Raw genomic sequence first — 12,201 nt, 5'->3', positions numbered from 1 at the left:
GTCACTTCCTGAAGCCTCCCTGGAACCCTCTCTGGTTGCTGGGAGGACACTGGCGGTGGTGGGTGGGGTGGGGTGGGGTGGGGGGAGAAGGAAGGGGGATGGGAAGAGGAAGGGAGAAGGGTACAGGTGGGGAGAAGAAAGGAGGCAGCAAGTGGAGGCCTAACCAGCAGCATCTTCTCCCACAGCCAGCTTGGTATCACCTGCTGCTTGCTAATGGGCAATTATTTTCCTGGTCCTAATTAACACTGCAAATCCCCATGTGCATGGGGAGGGCTGTAAGGAAGAGGGAGCTGAGTCCCATTCACAGGACTTGGGCTCTGATGCACAGAGCTCTGCAAGGACAACTTTGCACATCACCTGCTGTGCCCTGTAGTCACCCCCACTGCTCAGTCCACCCCAATACCATGCCCACGGGTCCCACCATCAGTGCTCAGACTTTGCCGCTGCCCTCATCAAAGTGACTTACCATTGCCTCTGGTTTGTCACTGTGTAATGGGAAATCCATAGCAGGGAGCACCAGCCCAGGACCCAAGCTGGGAGCAGCAGTGATGGCTGACCCTGGACCCACAGGGCTCCTGCACTGGGCAGGGAGGGCAACATCCTCAGCTCTGGGAAGTCTACAGAAGAGAGCAGGCCTCAGAGGAGGTTGGGGAGGGCCCCCCAGGACAGCTGGAAAGGCTCAAGTCCCCCCCGCCCCCCAGGCTCAGTGTGACTGTCTGATGACTGTGACTCAACAGTCAGGCTGGATGAATGGGGCTTCCTCATCCCGACCTCGACCTCGGGTGGGTGCCTGGTCTTCCCTCCTCAGACCTGCAGGGAGTCCTGCAGCTCTTGCTCCAGCTCCTACTCTGTCCCCTCCTGTGGCCTGAGGACACTCACTTGGGACTCTCTGGGGAAACTGGCCTGAACTCCCCAAAGGGAACACACGCCCGAATATAAAATACTAAAAACATCTCCTCTACCCCAACACGTGTCCCACAAGGGTGTGGGCTGCAGATCCAGCGCTGGAGCGGGCAGCACACCCACAGCTCCTGTACACTGACCGCAGCAACTACTGAGGCGTGCGCTGCGCCCAGCTCGCTGAGACCTGCCCGGGCCTCAGCTCAGCCTGTCTGGGCTCCCTTGACGGGTGAGTGGACCGGGGTGGTGGCACCAGGCAAGGAGGAAACTCAAGTGGCTTTTTCACTTTTTCAGAGACCCAGCTGGATTTCCTGCCAGGTGCTCTTTCTGTTGTCCCCAATACTATTCATGGACACATGGCCAGTGGGGGCCTCCTCCTTCCCAAGCAATGATTGATTGTGGTAATTTATGACTGCCAGGCCCTGGCCACATGCTTTGTACTGGCATGAGTACTTTTACTGTCTTTTTGAAGAGGGAATCATCTCCATATCCAATCCTCCTCAAAAGTGAGAAGACTCAGGCTTCAGGTGGAGGCCGCTCCCCTCCAGACACACAGGCTTCTGGGATGCTCACCACGCCGGGCTCACTCCTTCAAGCCCTGCTGTACTGTGCACCTGGAAGGCCTCTTCTGCGCTGAGGGCAGCCTCCCCAGAGGTTGGGGAATAAAAGCTCAAGCCCGCTGGGAGGGGGAGGAGCCCCATCAGGGGGCTGGGGGCTTCTACTGCTCCTAAAGGCCCCAGAAAGTGAGCGGGAGCCCCTACTTCCTCAGACTCTGTGACACTGAATGTGCTTGGGCTCTCTCACTTCAAGTGACCTGCTTGCTTTTCAACCATCTCTGTACTTCCAAGACCTGCCCTTGTTTCTGGGATCCCATGCCCCTCTAAGCTGCTCCCTCAGGCCCACACCTGCCTGTTTCCATCTTCACTTGGTCTTAGGTGCACACACACACACACACACACACTCTATACTAGAAGCCCGCAGCCCGCACTGCTTCTTTGGACATTTGGGGCATGGGCTGAATGTATGTGTTCTGTTCCATCTCCTTTGGTGTCTGTGGACGAGGTCTCCTTCTTTTCCATCACTACAGAGTGTTGACTGAGACACGCTGTTGAACCTCAAGACCAATCCGTGTAATGACCTATATTACTGGGTCCTATTTATGTGCCATGGAACTGTCTACTGAGCATGTTATGTGGAACTGGTCTCATTTAATACCTGTTCAGAGGGGATGACACCTGCCCCTGGTCACACAGTGAAAGAACTAGGAATCCAACCTCCAGGTGGATGGCAAAGCCCCTGCCCCAAACTGCCACAGCACTAAACCCAGGAGCTGTCCCCAGCAGCTGCTCCCAGAGTCCTCACTGCCAACGTTATCACAGTGACCACATGCCTGGCATGTTGTTTGGTCCCAATCAAGTTTGTTGAGGGCTGAAATGACTGATCCACTGTTTGATTCTGGCAGTGAGTGGTGCTCAGTAGGAAAGGGGACGTCCAGGAGAGACCACGGTCACATGACAGGGGAACTCCAAAATAGGAGCCCTTTAAATAACACCCAGAGTCAGACTTCCCCTCCCAGCCCACCACACTCATCTCCCACTTAGTGATGCGGGGGTGGGGTGGGGTAAGCAGAACCAGGGGTGGGTGGGCAGGCCAGGTGCTGGCTACCCAGGAGCAGTGGCCAAAGGGAAGGGGATGCCCTCTGGGGCCATATGATGCCCAGCACAGAGTGTGCCAGGGTCAGAACTTAGGGAGGAGACAGGCAGAGGATGTGAGTGGGTCCCTCTGGCTCAGCTGACACCTGTCCATGGGACTGGGGGGAGTAGGCTCAGACTGTGCCAGCCACAGCTGCTAGACAGACAGGAGCTGTTTCTAGGGCCATGGGGGTGGGGAAGTGCCCTTATATCCCTACCCTCATTTAGGGGTCTTCTTGATCTCCTCCAGTGGGGGAGGAAAATATGGTTAGACACTCTGGATGTAGGATCTGGGCATTGGGTTGTGGGGATGGACACAAAAACATATGGACACCCTGCCCCCACCCCTAACAACACAGCTGTCTCTGAAATCATATCCGCCTCTTTTCATGCATTCTTTGGGAACGGAAGATTCCCTGGAGCTATCCCCAGGCAGCCACATTCTCAGGGAACTCAGACTTCCACAGGCAAGGATCTGGGAGAGGGAGGGGCAGAGGAGAGACGGATCAGGAGGGAGCTGGGTGCAGGTGCTGACCGCTGCCTGCCCCTGTGTGCCCTGTCCTGGTGTAGTCACCTAACAGCAGGTTAGGTCCTTCTGGAAGGGCAGGCACCATTTGCCTGGGCCTGATGGCAGCAAGGGTACCAGAAGTTATTAGGCTCCCTGTCACTGTCACTGTCACTTGGGCAGTGCATACCCTACCAGAGCAGGATCTCCCGGGCCCTGCAGAAGAAAGGCCTTCAAAGAGGCACTGCTTTGCCCCAACCTGACCAGCCCCATACCAGGAAAACTTGACGCTGCAGGCAGAGGCGGCCTGGGGTCAAAGTCCTGAGATGGGTGCATAGCTCTGAATAAAATGTGCCCTATCCTGGGCCACCCAGCCCCTGACTCTTGCACTCAACATGAGAATTGACTCAGTGGGATGACAGGAGCCAGGGCAGGCTTGACCAGACCTGAGACAGGCTGGGAGGCTCTGTAGCTCTGGGCAGGAAGGTCTGGGGAGCCCTGGCCCTGGTTGTAGGGTGCAGAAACCGCAGAGGGGAGGGCCAGCAGTGCCAGGATGAGGGGAGTGGCTGGCCAAGAAGCCCAGACCCCAGAAATTCAGGGCCTAGAAGGGGCAGAGTGGGGGAACAGGAATGGGGCAGCTCAGGGCCAGGCGGAGGACAAAGAGAAGAGATTGACAACCCAAGAGAGTTCTCAGGCCGCCAGTGTGAGACGGGCTGACTGAAGGCCGCCTCCCTGCCTGAAACAAACTCGGCGGCTGCGGTACTCTGCGTGCGGGATCCCAGTCACCCTCACCGCCTCCCCCAGCCCTCAGCCTTCCAGAAGGGGCCCAGGCAGAGGTCATGGCAGCGGCTCCCAGCCTGCAAGGAGGGGGTGCTTCGGAGCCAGACGGGGAGACTCAAGTCAGTTTCTGCCAAAACTTCTCCCAGGCCACGCAGCCTCGGAAAGATAGCGCCGGGCCTTGGAACCTAAAACGTCAGGGCACCCCTGGGCATCCGCGCACCCCACGATGCCCTGCCCCCCACTCCTTTCAGCGACTCGGCTCGCTCCTCCAGCAAGGCGGTCTCTGAGCCATTCCTCCCCTGCCCAGCACCGGCTTAACTCCGATCTTTCCGGTCTTCTGGGCCCCTGAGGTTCCAAGACAGGAGGGGCCTCTGGCCAAGAGCCTGGGGGGTGGAGGCGGGAAGGGATGAAAAGAAGGGGAAGGGCGGCCCGGAAGAGAGAAGGGGTCTGAGAGGCGCGTGGGAGAGTGCGTACTGCCGAGGAAAGAAGGGATTGTGCAGGGACTCCCGGCGCGCGTGGTCCGGGTCCAGGGCGGCTCAGACTCACCTCTTGGTAATTCTCGTCTCTGGGGCTGAAACTGCTGTCCACGAGCTGCAGGCGCAGGCCGAGATGCGGGACGCTGTGCAGCCACACGACCCACCAGGGCGCAATGTACTCCACGCGCGCGGCCGGCATGGCTCGTCCGAGTGCGACCCTCCGGATACCTCTGCAGCTGCAGCCGCCACTCGGTCGGGCCGCGCGCCTGCCCCGCCCCTCCCGCCCTGTCCCCGCCCCTGCAGGCCCCTCCCGGTCCACCTCTCCCTGGGCGCGCGCCCGCCCCGCCTCTCGCTGGGCGCGCGCCCACGCCGTCCCTCTTCTGGCCAGGTCCGGGTCCCGGGCACCCAGCTCCAAGAGCCAGCTGTCCCTTTCAGGGTTGGAATTTGTCCTGGCCTGACCGGCGGAAGAGGAGAAAGGAAAATTGAAAAAGCTTCCAGGACTTCCCCAAAGTGTTTTAGTCTCTAAGGCTCTAAATGACTTATTAATTACTTAAAAAATCAAAGCGGCGCCTGTGGCTCAGTCGGTAAGGCGCCGGCCCCATATACCGAGGGTGGCGGGTTCAAACCCAGCCCCGGCCAAACTGCAACCAAAAAATAGCCGGGCATTGTGGCGGGCGCCTGTAGTCCCAGCTACTCGGGAGGCTGAGGCAAAAGAATCGCTTAAGCCCAGGAGTTGGAGGTTGCTGTGAGCTGTGTGAGGCCATGGCACTCTACCCGAGGGCCATAAAGTGAAACTCTGTCTCTACAAAAAAAAAAAAAAAAAATCAAAGCTATGAAGTGTCAATGAGTACAGCGAGCAGTCATGGCCCGAGCAGCAGAGCTGGCAGTTTAAGGGCTTGTTACAGGGTGAGCAAACCGACTGCTTGGGGAAGGAAGGAAGCAATGTTCAGCCGCTCAGTCAACTCATTCTAAGTCCACTGTCCATCACTTATTGAGCGTCTATTGTGTAAACCACGTGGACTCGAAGAGAAATAAGTGGTCTCTGCCCTCAGGAGCACCCAGCCCATTTACCCCATAACTAACTGATGCGGCCTGCCAGGCTTCTAGAGTGCGGACACTGAAAAAGTAAAATCTTTCTTCCTAGCAGGAGGGACAGGGCGGGTTTCTTGGTAGAAGGGAACTTTGATCTGCGTAGGGAGGGTAGGAGAGCAGCGGGAGCGCCCAGTAGAGACGTCTGCCCGGCACTGCAGGTGACAGCCCTTGCCCCTCGCGCACCGCACGTCCAAGTGCGATGACTACAGCCCTCCGTGCGCGCTAGTCCGAGCGGGGGCAGGGCAGACGCCCACCTAGGGGGCCTGGCATCCTCGCACCCCCGGTACCGGCCATAGGTGCGGAGGCCCCCACTCAACCGCAAACAGCTGGGTGTAACCTGGGCCCAGGACGAAGGGGCTGAAGCTGGAGACAGGTGGAGGGCAGCTAACGTCGCAGGTCCGTGGAGTGAAGGGTTCGCGACAAGTTTGGGGTTGGGCGGGCGAGCGAGGGAGGGCTACTAGCGTTCCGGCTTGGGGGAGGGGGCGGATGCTGCCTTTGCAAACTCCAGCAAACGCGCACGGCTGCTAGAAGGGCGAGCCCTGCTCAGTTGTCGGAGCCTCTTCAGGCGGTAGCAATCCGTACGGTTCCCAGAGCCCAAAGGCTGTCATCTCCTGTGCGCATGCTGAGGCCCTCACAGAGCGCGGGAGGACAGCCTTCTCTCACAGGTGTTTTCTGTCCCTAATTCAACACGTTTCATTGAGCATCTTCTGTGTTGAATAAAGCGCACGTTCCTATTCCTGTCTGCGTGGTATAACCTGTACTCTTGCAGGCCAGGTGAAGCTCTACCCTACATATACAGTTATTAATTACAAGCCCCTGTTCAGAACTTTGAGGAGGCCCAGGAGCCTGGAGACCCGCAGCGGTCAGTGGGGATCAGCCCAGCGGCTGCTGATCACTTGAGCAGACGCGGGAGAGGGAGCTTTTCGGGGTGATGGAAATATTCTCTCCATTGCCGTGGTGGTTACACAACCGTCAAAAAACATCAGTGAATTTCATGGTATGTAAATTATACCTCAAAAAATCTAACTCCAAACCAGTAAATCGCTGAGGTGGGAGAATCGCTTAAGCCTAGGAGTTCCAGATATGCCTGAACAACAGAAATTCTCGTGTCTAAAAAAAAAGTCCCACAAACCTCACTTTACTATAACTGCCTTTATTTAAGAGAGAGAGAGAGAGAGAAAAAACTAGGAGTCAGATCCTGGCAGCCCCAAGTGTTTTGATTACCAACCCAGCCACTGTGGGCTGTTGAGGACCACAGCCCTGAAATGGATCTCACAGGGGCCCCTTTACAGTCCACGCCCTGAGAGGTCACTGATAACAGGCCTGATAACGCAACATAACCCTGCGGCACCCCTGGACTCCTCCAGATAGGCACTGCCTGGTGCCCTGCACAGGTCCCCTGCTGTAGGTCAATGGCACACAAGGTGAAAGGTGCTACCTTGCTACCAAGTTCCCCAAACATCACCAGATGTCCAATGGACACAAGTTATAGAATTGATTGTAACCTGGCTCAGGGCGCCCCAGCAGTTGGGACTGGCTACCAGGGAGGGAGGGGTAAAAGCCTGCATGTGACACTTGAAAACACTAACTGTAAAAGCTCTCCCTCAGGGCCACCTGAAATACCAAAACTTGCAAAGCCAGTTTGTAATCAGTGACCATTCTAGCAACTTCCCTGAGGCTGAGCTAAAGCCAATGAAGGAGACCAGTAGCAGCCATAGCAGCCCTCCTCCAGAACAGCATTCCTGAGAGTTCCCTACCCAGTCATTTCAAACCAACTACTGTGGCTAACACCTCACCAGCCACCCTTAGCTCACTAAGGCCTCAGCCCTGCGACACCACCTGCAACCTGAGGGTTAAGACAAATCTATACTCCAAAATCATCGGAATCTCTGCACTCCACCCAGACCACCAGAGTAAATTGTTTTCAAGTGCCCCAAATGACTCAATGGCACAAGCCAGCGCTGGAGAGCACTGCATGAAAGATGCCTTCTCTGGGTAAGGCGGCCAGACAAATCCCTGCAGGATCTGTCTCCTAGGAGCTGGGAAGAGTCTCTGGACAATGTGCTGGGGACAAAAAAGCCAAAGTGGCAAGGCAAATTCTTGCTCTTCCTTGGGAATCTTTAATGTTTAAGTGAGAAGACTGAAAGGCGGCAGTGCATCTGAGTTTGTCAACAAATCACCGGCCCCCCACCTCTCCCAGTGAACTCACAGGCAGATTAAAAAAATCCCTCTCATCTTTATAATTCTTATATTCAAACTGGTGCTTGCCCATTGCAACCTGCTTACGTTTAAACACTTAACGCAATACCAAGGATACTGTCTAGCACTTTTTGGCCGGGTCTGGATTTGAACTCGCCACCTCCTGTATATGGGGGTGGCACCCTACTCCTTTGAGCCACAGGAGCTGCCCCTGTCTAGCACTTAAAGACACCTGTGTAGTTAATGATGCAAACCATTTGTAGACATTTAGTGAAGATTGTTGTAGCATGGTGCCACCTTGTGGTCTGTCCCCATACTCACATCTCAAGGAAACTTGCTGGTAGTGTGACAGGAACAGCTCCTGCTTATTTAACCCTTATGAAAAGCTATCAATATGGCTAGTTTCCAACAAAGGAAATAGGGGCAGAGATGAAATCATTCTTCAGAATCATACAAGTTAACAAGTGGCAGAACCAGTATCTAATTACCCCTGAGCCAGGCCTAGCTGGCCCTTGCTATGTCCATGTTGGGACTTGGGCCTTTGTGGACCTGTTTGAGTGTAGGTGGACTCAATCCCCATCCCACACCTATCTCTACAGCCTCACTATGTCTATTTTCAAACTCAGGTTAAAAACAGATGGTTTCATTTGTCCCCTGAGATCACATCCAAACTCAGGGATCAGCAACCAGGACCTGTGTCCCAATCCTGCCAGAAGCCATCGTCAAGCAGCATTTCCCTTCCCATGCTCAGAGACAAAGGACATTTAAGAATTTTTAAAGTTTAATACAATTCAAATCAGCACGTCTGCTTCATTTCAGCTCCTTCACTGCCAAACCTAGAGGGAAAGAGATAGAGAAATGAGTCATCCAGAAGATACACTGAGTTGTTGACGGTTGTCTTGACTTCTGTACTTAAGCTAAAGAGAGCTCACAAGGCTCAGAAATTGAGCTTATGAAGGAGGTTCTGGTTAAAACATGAAGAGTGTTTGGCTCCCCTACCTGTAAACATGGGCACTCTCAGTACAGTAACTATCTCACAGGGTGAGAGTGAGGAATAAATGAACTATAAACTTTCCTCCGGCCAAGAACTTTTTGAATATAACCTGGGAATTACAACCACTTCTTGCACCAACAACAGCACAGGAGACACTTAGAAACCCCACGAAATGCGCTTTCCTAAATCTGGGGGATGAGTGAAACAAGATGGTGACATAACCGTCCCTACTTTTGGTTAGCCTATCATCCCTGCCCCCAAAGAGTTTCAGGCTCACTCACCAGGGGGCAGAGACTGCTTCAGTTTCTCTGCCTTCTCTTTGTCTGTGATGACCAAGGTATACAGGTATCTGCTGCATCGAACTTTAAACTTCACATTATCCTTATTTTTCTTGATCTTGACAGCTATCAAAAACCAGAGTTAGTAATTAAATTCTGTCACAGAAAATAGATGCTGCATAGTTCAGGTGCTTTACACTCAGCAGCAGGGGCACAGAAACACCTGTCGTTGGGTCATCCAGCACCCATGGCCAGAGCGCACCCCACCTCCCTGTACTGTCCCTCTGATGAAGAAGAAAACAAGACTGTCCCTGTCCTTCTATGACCTCAACAACTATAACAACTTTACTTTTTCCAAGGGATGGAAGTTCATCAAGTAAGGAGATGGGCTATCTGCACAGGGTTTGAAATTTTGAAAACAGTGGTTTTATGTAAATGTCAATGCATTTTTCCACCTGGCTGCTGAAGACATTCCGCTTTCCAGGTTAGCCACTTCACGTTACCTGCCAAACCCCTTGTTCCAACTTCTTTAAAAACTGCTCACAGACACTCCCAAGCTCTCTCACTGCTTTAAAAGCATTAAAGTGCCAGCTGAGAATCAGGCTGAGGACTGAACATGGCCTCTAGTGCTTGAACCCAAGTACCTAACCAGATACACAAGGACAGCACTTAATCTCAAAGCAGCAGCACAAGATTAACTTGTACTTACAATCTCACAACTTCATTTCTTCCAATAACCACTAAAGGATAGGGGCATATCACTGGAAGCAGAAACGCTGCAGCTTAAAGCTGGGCCAAGGCACTGGCTGCCTTGGCTCACATTCTTAGTAAATCCAGATACCTGGAAATTCATCTAAAACAACTTATTTTGGTATCCTGACACTGCCCCTCGCATCTGTCCCACTCCCAGAAACCATGCTTAACCCTATTTGTAAGGACTTTTAAAAATGTTATTCAACATTACCATACATGTGACAATTCCATTTCCAGGTGTATACCTCAAAGTGAAAGCAATGACAAAACACATGCATACTCATGCTCACAGAGACACTAACCACAATAGCCAAAATTCACGAAACATGCAAGCAATCCAGTGTCCATCAGTAGAACATGGATTAACAAAATGTGATCTATCCATACAATGGTTTATTCAGCCTTAAGGAAATTCTGACGCGTTACATGGAAGAACCTTGCTGATATTATTTGAAGTAAAAGAAGCCAGTGCAAAAGATCAAACGCTGTATTATTTCACTTATAAGAGGTACCTACAAGAGTCAAATTCACAGAGAAACAAAGCAGCACAAGAGTTGCCAGGGCCGGAGAGATGTTTAATGGCAACAATTTTAGTTTGGAGGATGTAAAGATTCAGGTGGCTGGGAGTGGTGGCTTATGTAATCCTAGCACTTTGGGAAGGCAGAGGTGGGTAGAATGCCTGAGCTCAGGAGTTCAAGACTAGACTGAGCAAGAGTGAGATCCCATCTCTACTAAAAAGAGAAAAACTAGCCAGGCATTGTGGCAGGCACCTGTAGTCCCAGCTACGCAGGAGGCTGAGGCAAGAGAATGGCTTGAGCCCAAGAGTTTGAGGTTGCAGTGAGGTATAATGCTACAGCACTCTACATAGGGTGACTAAATGAGACTGTCTCAAAAAAGAAAAGTTCAGGAGATGGGTGGTAGTGGCTGGTGCATATTATGAATGTAATTATAAAGTATAACCCTAGAAATGGTTAAGGTAGTAAAGTTTATGCTATGCCTATTTCACGTCTGAAAGTAAAAAGAAAGTTAAAAGTGCTGATTTGTTCCCAACTAAAAATGACCCAATAATTTCCTTCCTGACAGTACACAAAACACAGGTACAGACATTATTCCCACTAGACTTTGGTGGGGTAAAGACTTAGTAGTGAAATTCACTGCGAGCTGGGATCATACTGAGCCCACCGTATGCCCAGAACTGAACATGCAGCTCTAAACCTAAGTGTTGATGGGACTTGTGTTTCCAGACTTTGGTGCGGTAAAGACGCGTGAACCTACTATATGTACAAGAGAAGAAAAAGTGAACTCAGAATGGTTTGTGAGACACTCACAATGAGTTAAGTAAGAAGCCCTGTCTTTCCATCGCCTCATATTGCCCAAACAGGTCTTTCTTAACGGGGGGGACTACGACAGAGCTCCCTGCCCGCCTAGCCCGTCTCCCTCCAGACATGTTGGCAGAGGGTCCCGGAGCGGCACCAGCGTAGCAGCCAGTGCCCCACGCAAACTATGATCCTTTTTTACCAAACCTTCACAGGGATCACTTACACTTGGCATCTTTTCGCCTGGCTGTGAGCAGAAAGTCCTTGATTTCCTCAATTTTCCGAGGCTGCAAAGAAAAACGGAAATAAGCTGCAGACTATGGCGATGGTCAAGTCCACCAGCCCCTCTGCCTCCAGAGACCCCTTGCAAAGCACTCCCGCTCTCCCCCAGGTGCCTCCCCGGGGAAGGTGTCAGGCAGGGGTCGTACTCACCATGGCGACGAGGCGTGCGGGGAAGGCACGGACCTTCACCTGCGAGAAAAGAGTCCTGAGCGTAAGCAGGGCGCAGAGGCCGGCAAGAAACCTCGCTTCCCCTCCCTCTCCGAAATACCGGCCCGCTGGCACTCCCTCCTCCTCCCTCACACCCTCGATGCCCACCCGGGTACTCAAAATTTCGCCCGGCCGTGGATTGCTCCGGATTACCCCTCTCCCCCGCGCCCCAAGAAACACTCACAACAAGCAGCAAGAGAAGGAAAGAAGCAAGACTTCCGTTTCCGGGAAGTTAAACCCTCCCAATGGAGGAAACTGGATACGGTGTCTGCAAAGGATCAAAAATCATATAGGCGTTCGTCCTTCCAATTTGAGCAGCTCTGTCCCCTTCTGGTCTGAGTTAACAGTGCAGCTTTCACAACCGAGACCAGCCCTCAGGCTACACCTGCGCCTCCCTCCGCGCGCTTCGCCCACCCTACATCCTTTCTTGCCCCGCAATCCCGCAATCCCCCAATCCCGGTTTGGCTGCGCGAGGTTTTATTTCAGATTCGGTTCTAACACTATGTACTCCTCCCATCAGACCCGTGCACTGGGCGTCTCCCTAGGAATTCTTCATTTAACGCAAAGGTCTGTGTGTACCTGGTCGAACTACCCCCTGAGGCCCCCTCATCTTTCTCTCCTGCAACCTTTTTGAGGGACACCGAATCTGTAGGGGCCACGGCCCTCCTCTCCCCATCTAAGGGGGCTTACCCACGAACTGCTTCGAATTCATTTCTCAATTGCTGCTC

At 53.0% G+C, this 12,201-nt stretch overlaps 2 protein-coding genes across 5 annotated transcripts in view; both read right to left on the bottom strand.

The window, feature by feature from the left end:
- The window catches only part of TTYH2 (tweety family member 2), a 35,553-nt gene extending 30,897 nt beyond the window's left edge, over positions 1-4,656 (bottom strand). Inside the window, exon 1 of one of the 2 annotated variants that reach the window (XM_053568426.1) lies at positions 4,423-4,656. In XM_053568426.1, the coding sequence (XP_053424401.1) occupies positions 4,423-4,551 (129 nt within the window). In that variant the 5' untranslated portion in view covers positions 4,552-4,656. Of the gene's footprint in view, positions 1-466; positions 587-4,422 lie in introns of those variants that run through there. The other variant, XM_053568425.1, reaches the window with a different exon arrangement.
- Positions 4,657-8,415: 3,759 nt separating this feature from the next.
- RPL38 (ribosomal protein L38) lies at positions 8,416-11,741 on the bottom strand. 3 transcript variants are annotated; one of them, XM_053568422.1, is made up of 5 exons: positions 11,658-11,741; positions 11,417-11,455; positions 11,211-11,271; positions 8,919-9,041; positions 8,416-8,479 (listed from the first exon to the last, which is right to left on the bottom strand). In XM_053568422.1, the coding sequence occupies exons 2-5, from the start codon at positions 11,417-11,419 to the stop codon at positions 8,454-8,456; spliced, it is 213 nt and encodes a 70-aa protein (XP_053424397.1). In that variant the 5' UTR covers positions 11,420-11,455; positions 11,658-11,741; the 3' UTR covers positions 8,416-8,453. The 3 variants fall into 3 exon arrangements, with proteins under 3 accessions (XP_053424397.1, XP_053424398.1, XP_053424399.1); XM_053568423.1 differs by lacking the exon at positions 11,658-11,741 and adding an exon at positions 11,582-11,633; XM_053568424.1 differs by lacking the exon at positions 11,658-11,741 and adding an exon at positions 11,590-11,619.
- Between the last annotated feature and the right edge of the window lie 460 nt (positions 11,742-12,201).

This window comes from Nycticebus coucang, chromosome 18 (assembly GCF_027406575.1).
Source record: "Nycticebus coucang isolate mNycCou1 chromosome 18, mNycCou1.pri, whole genome shotgun sequence".
NCBI classification, from domain to species: Eukaryota; Metazoa; Chordata; class Mammalia; order Primates; family Lorisidae; genus Nycticebus; species Nycticebus coucang.
The sequence above is the reverse complement of the archived record's forward strand: the minus strand, read 5'-3'. Positions and strand labels throughout refer to the sequence as shown.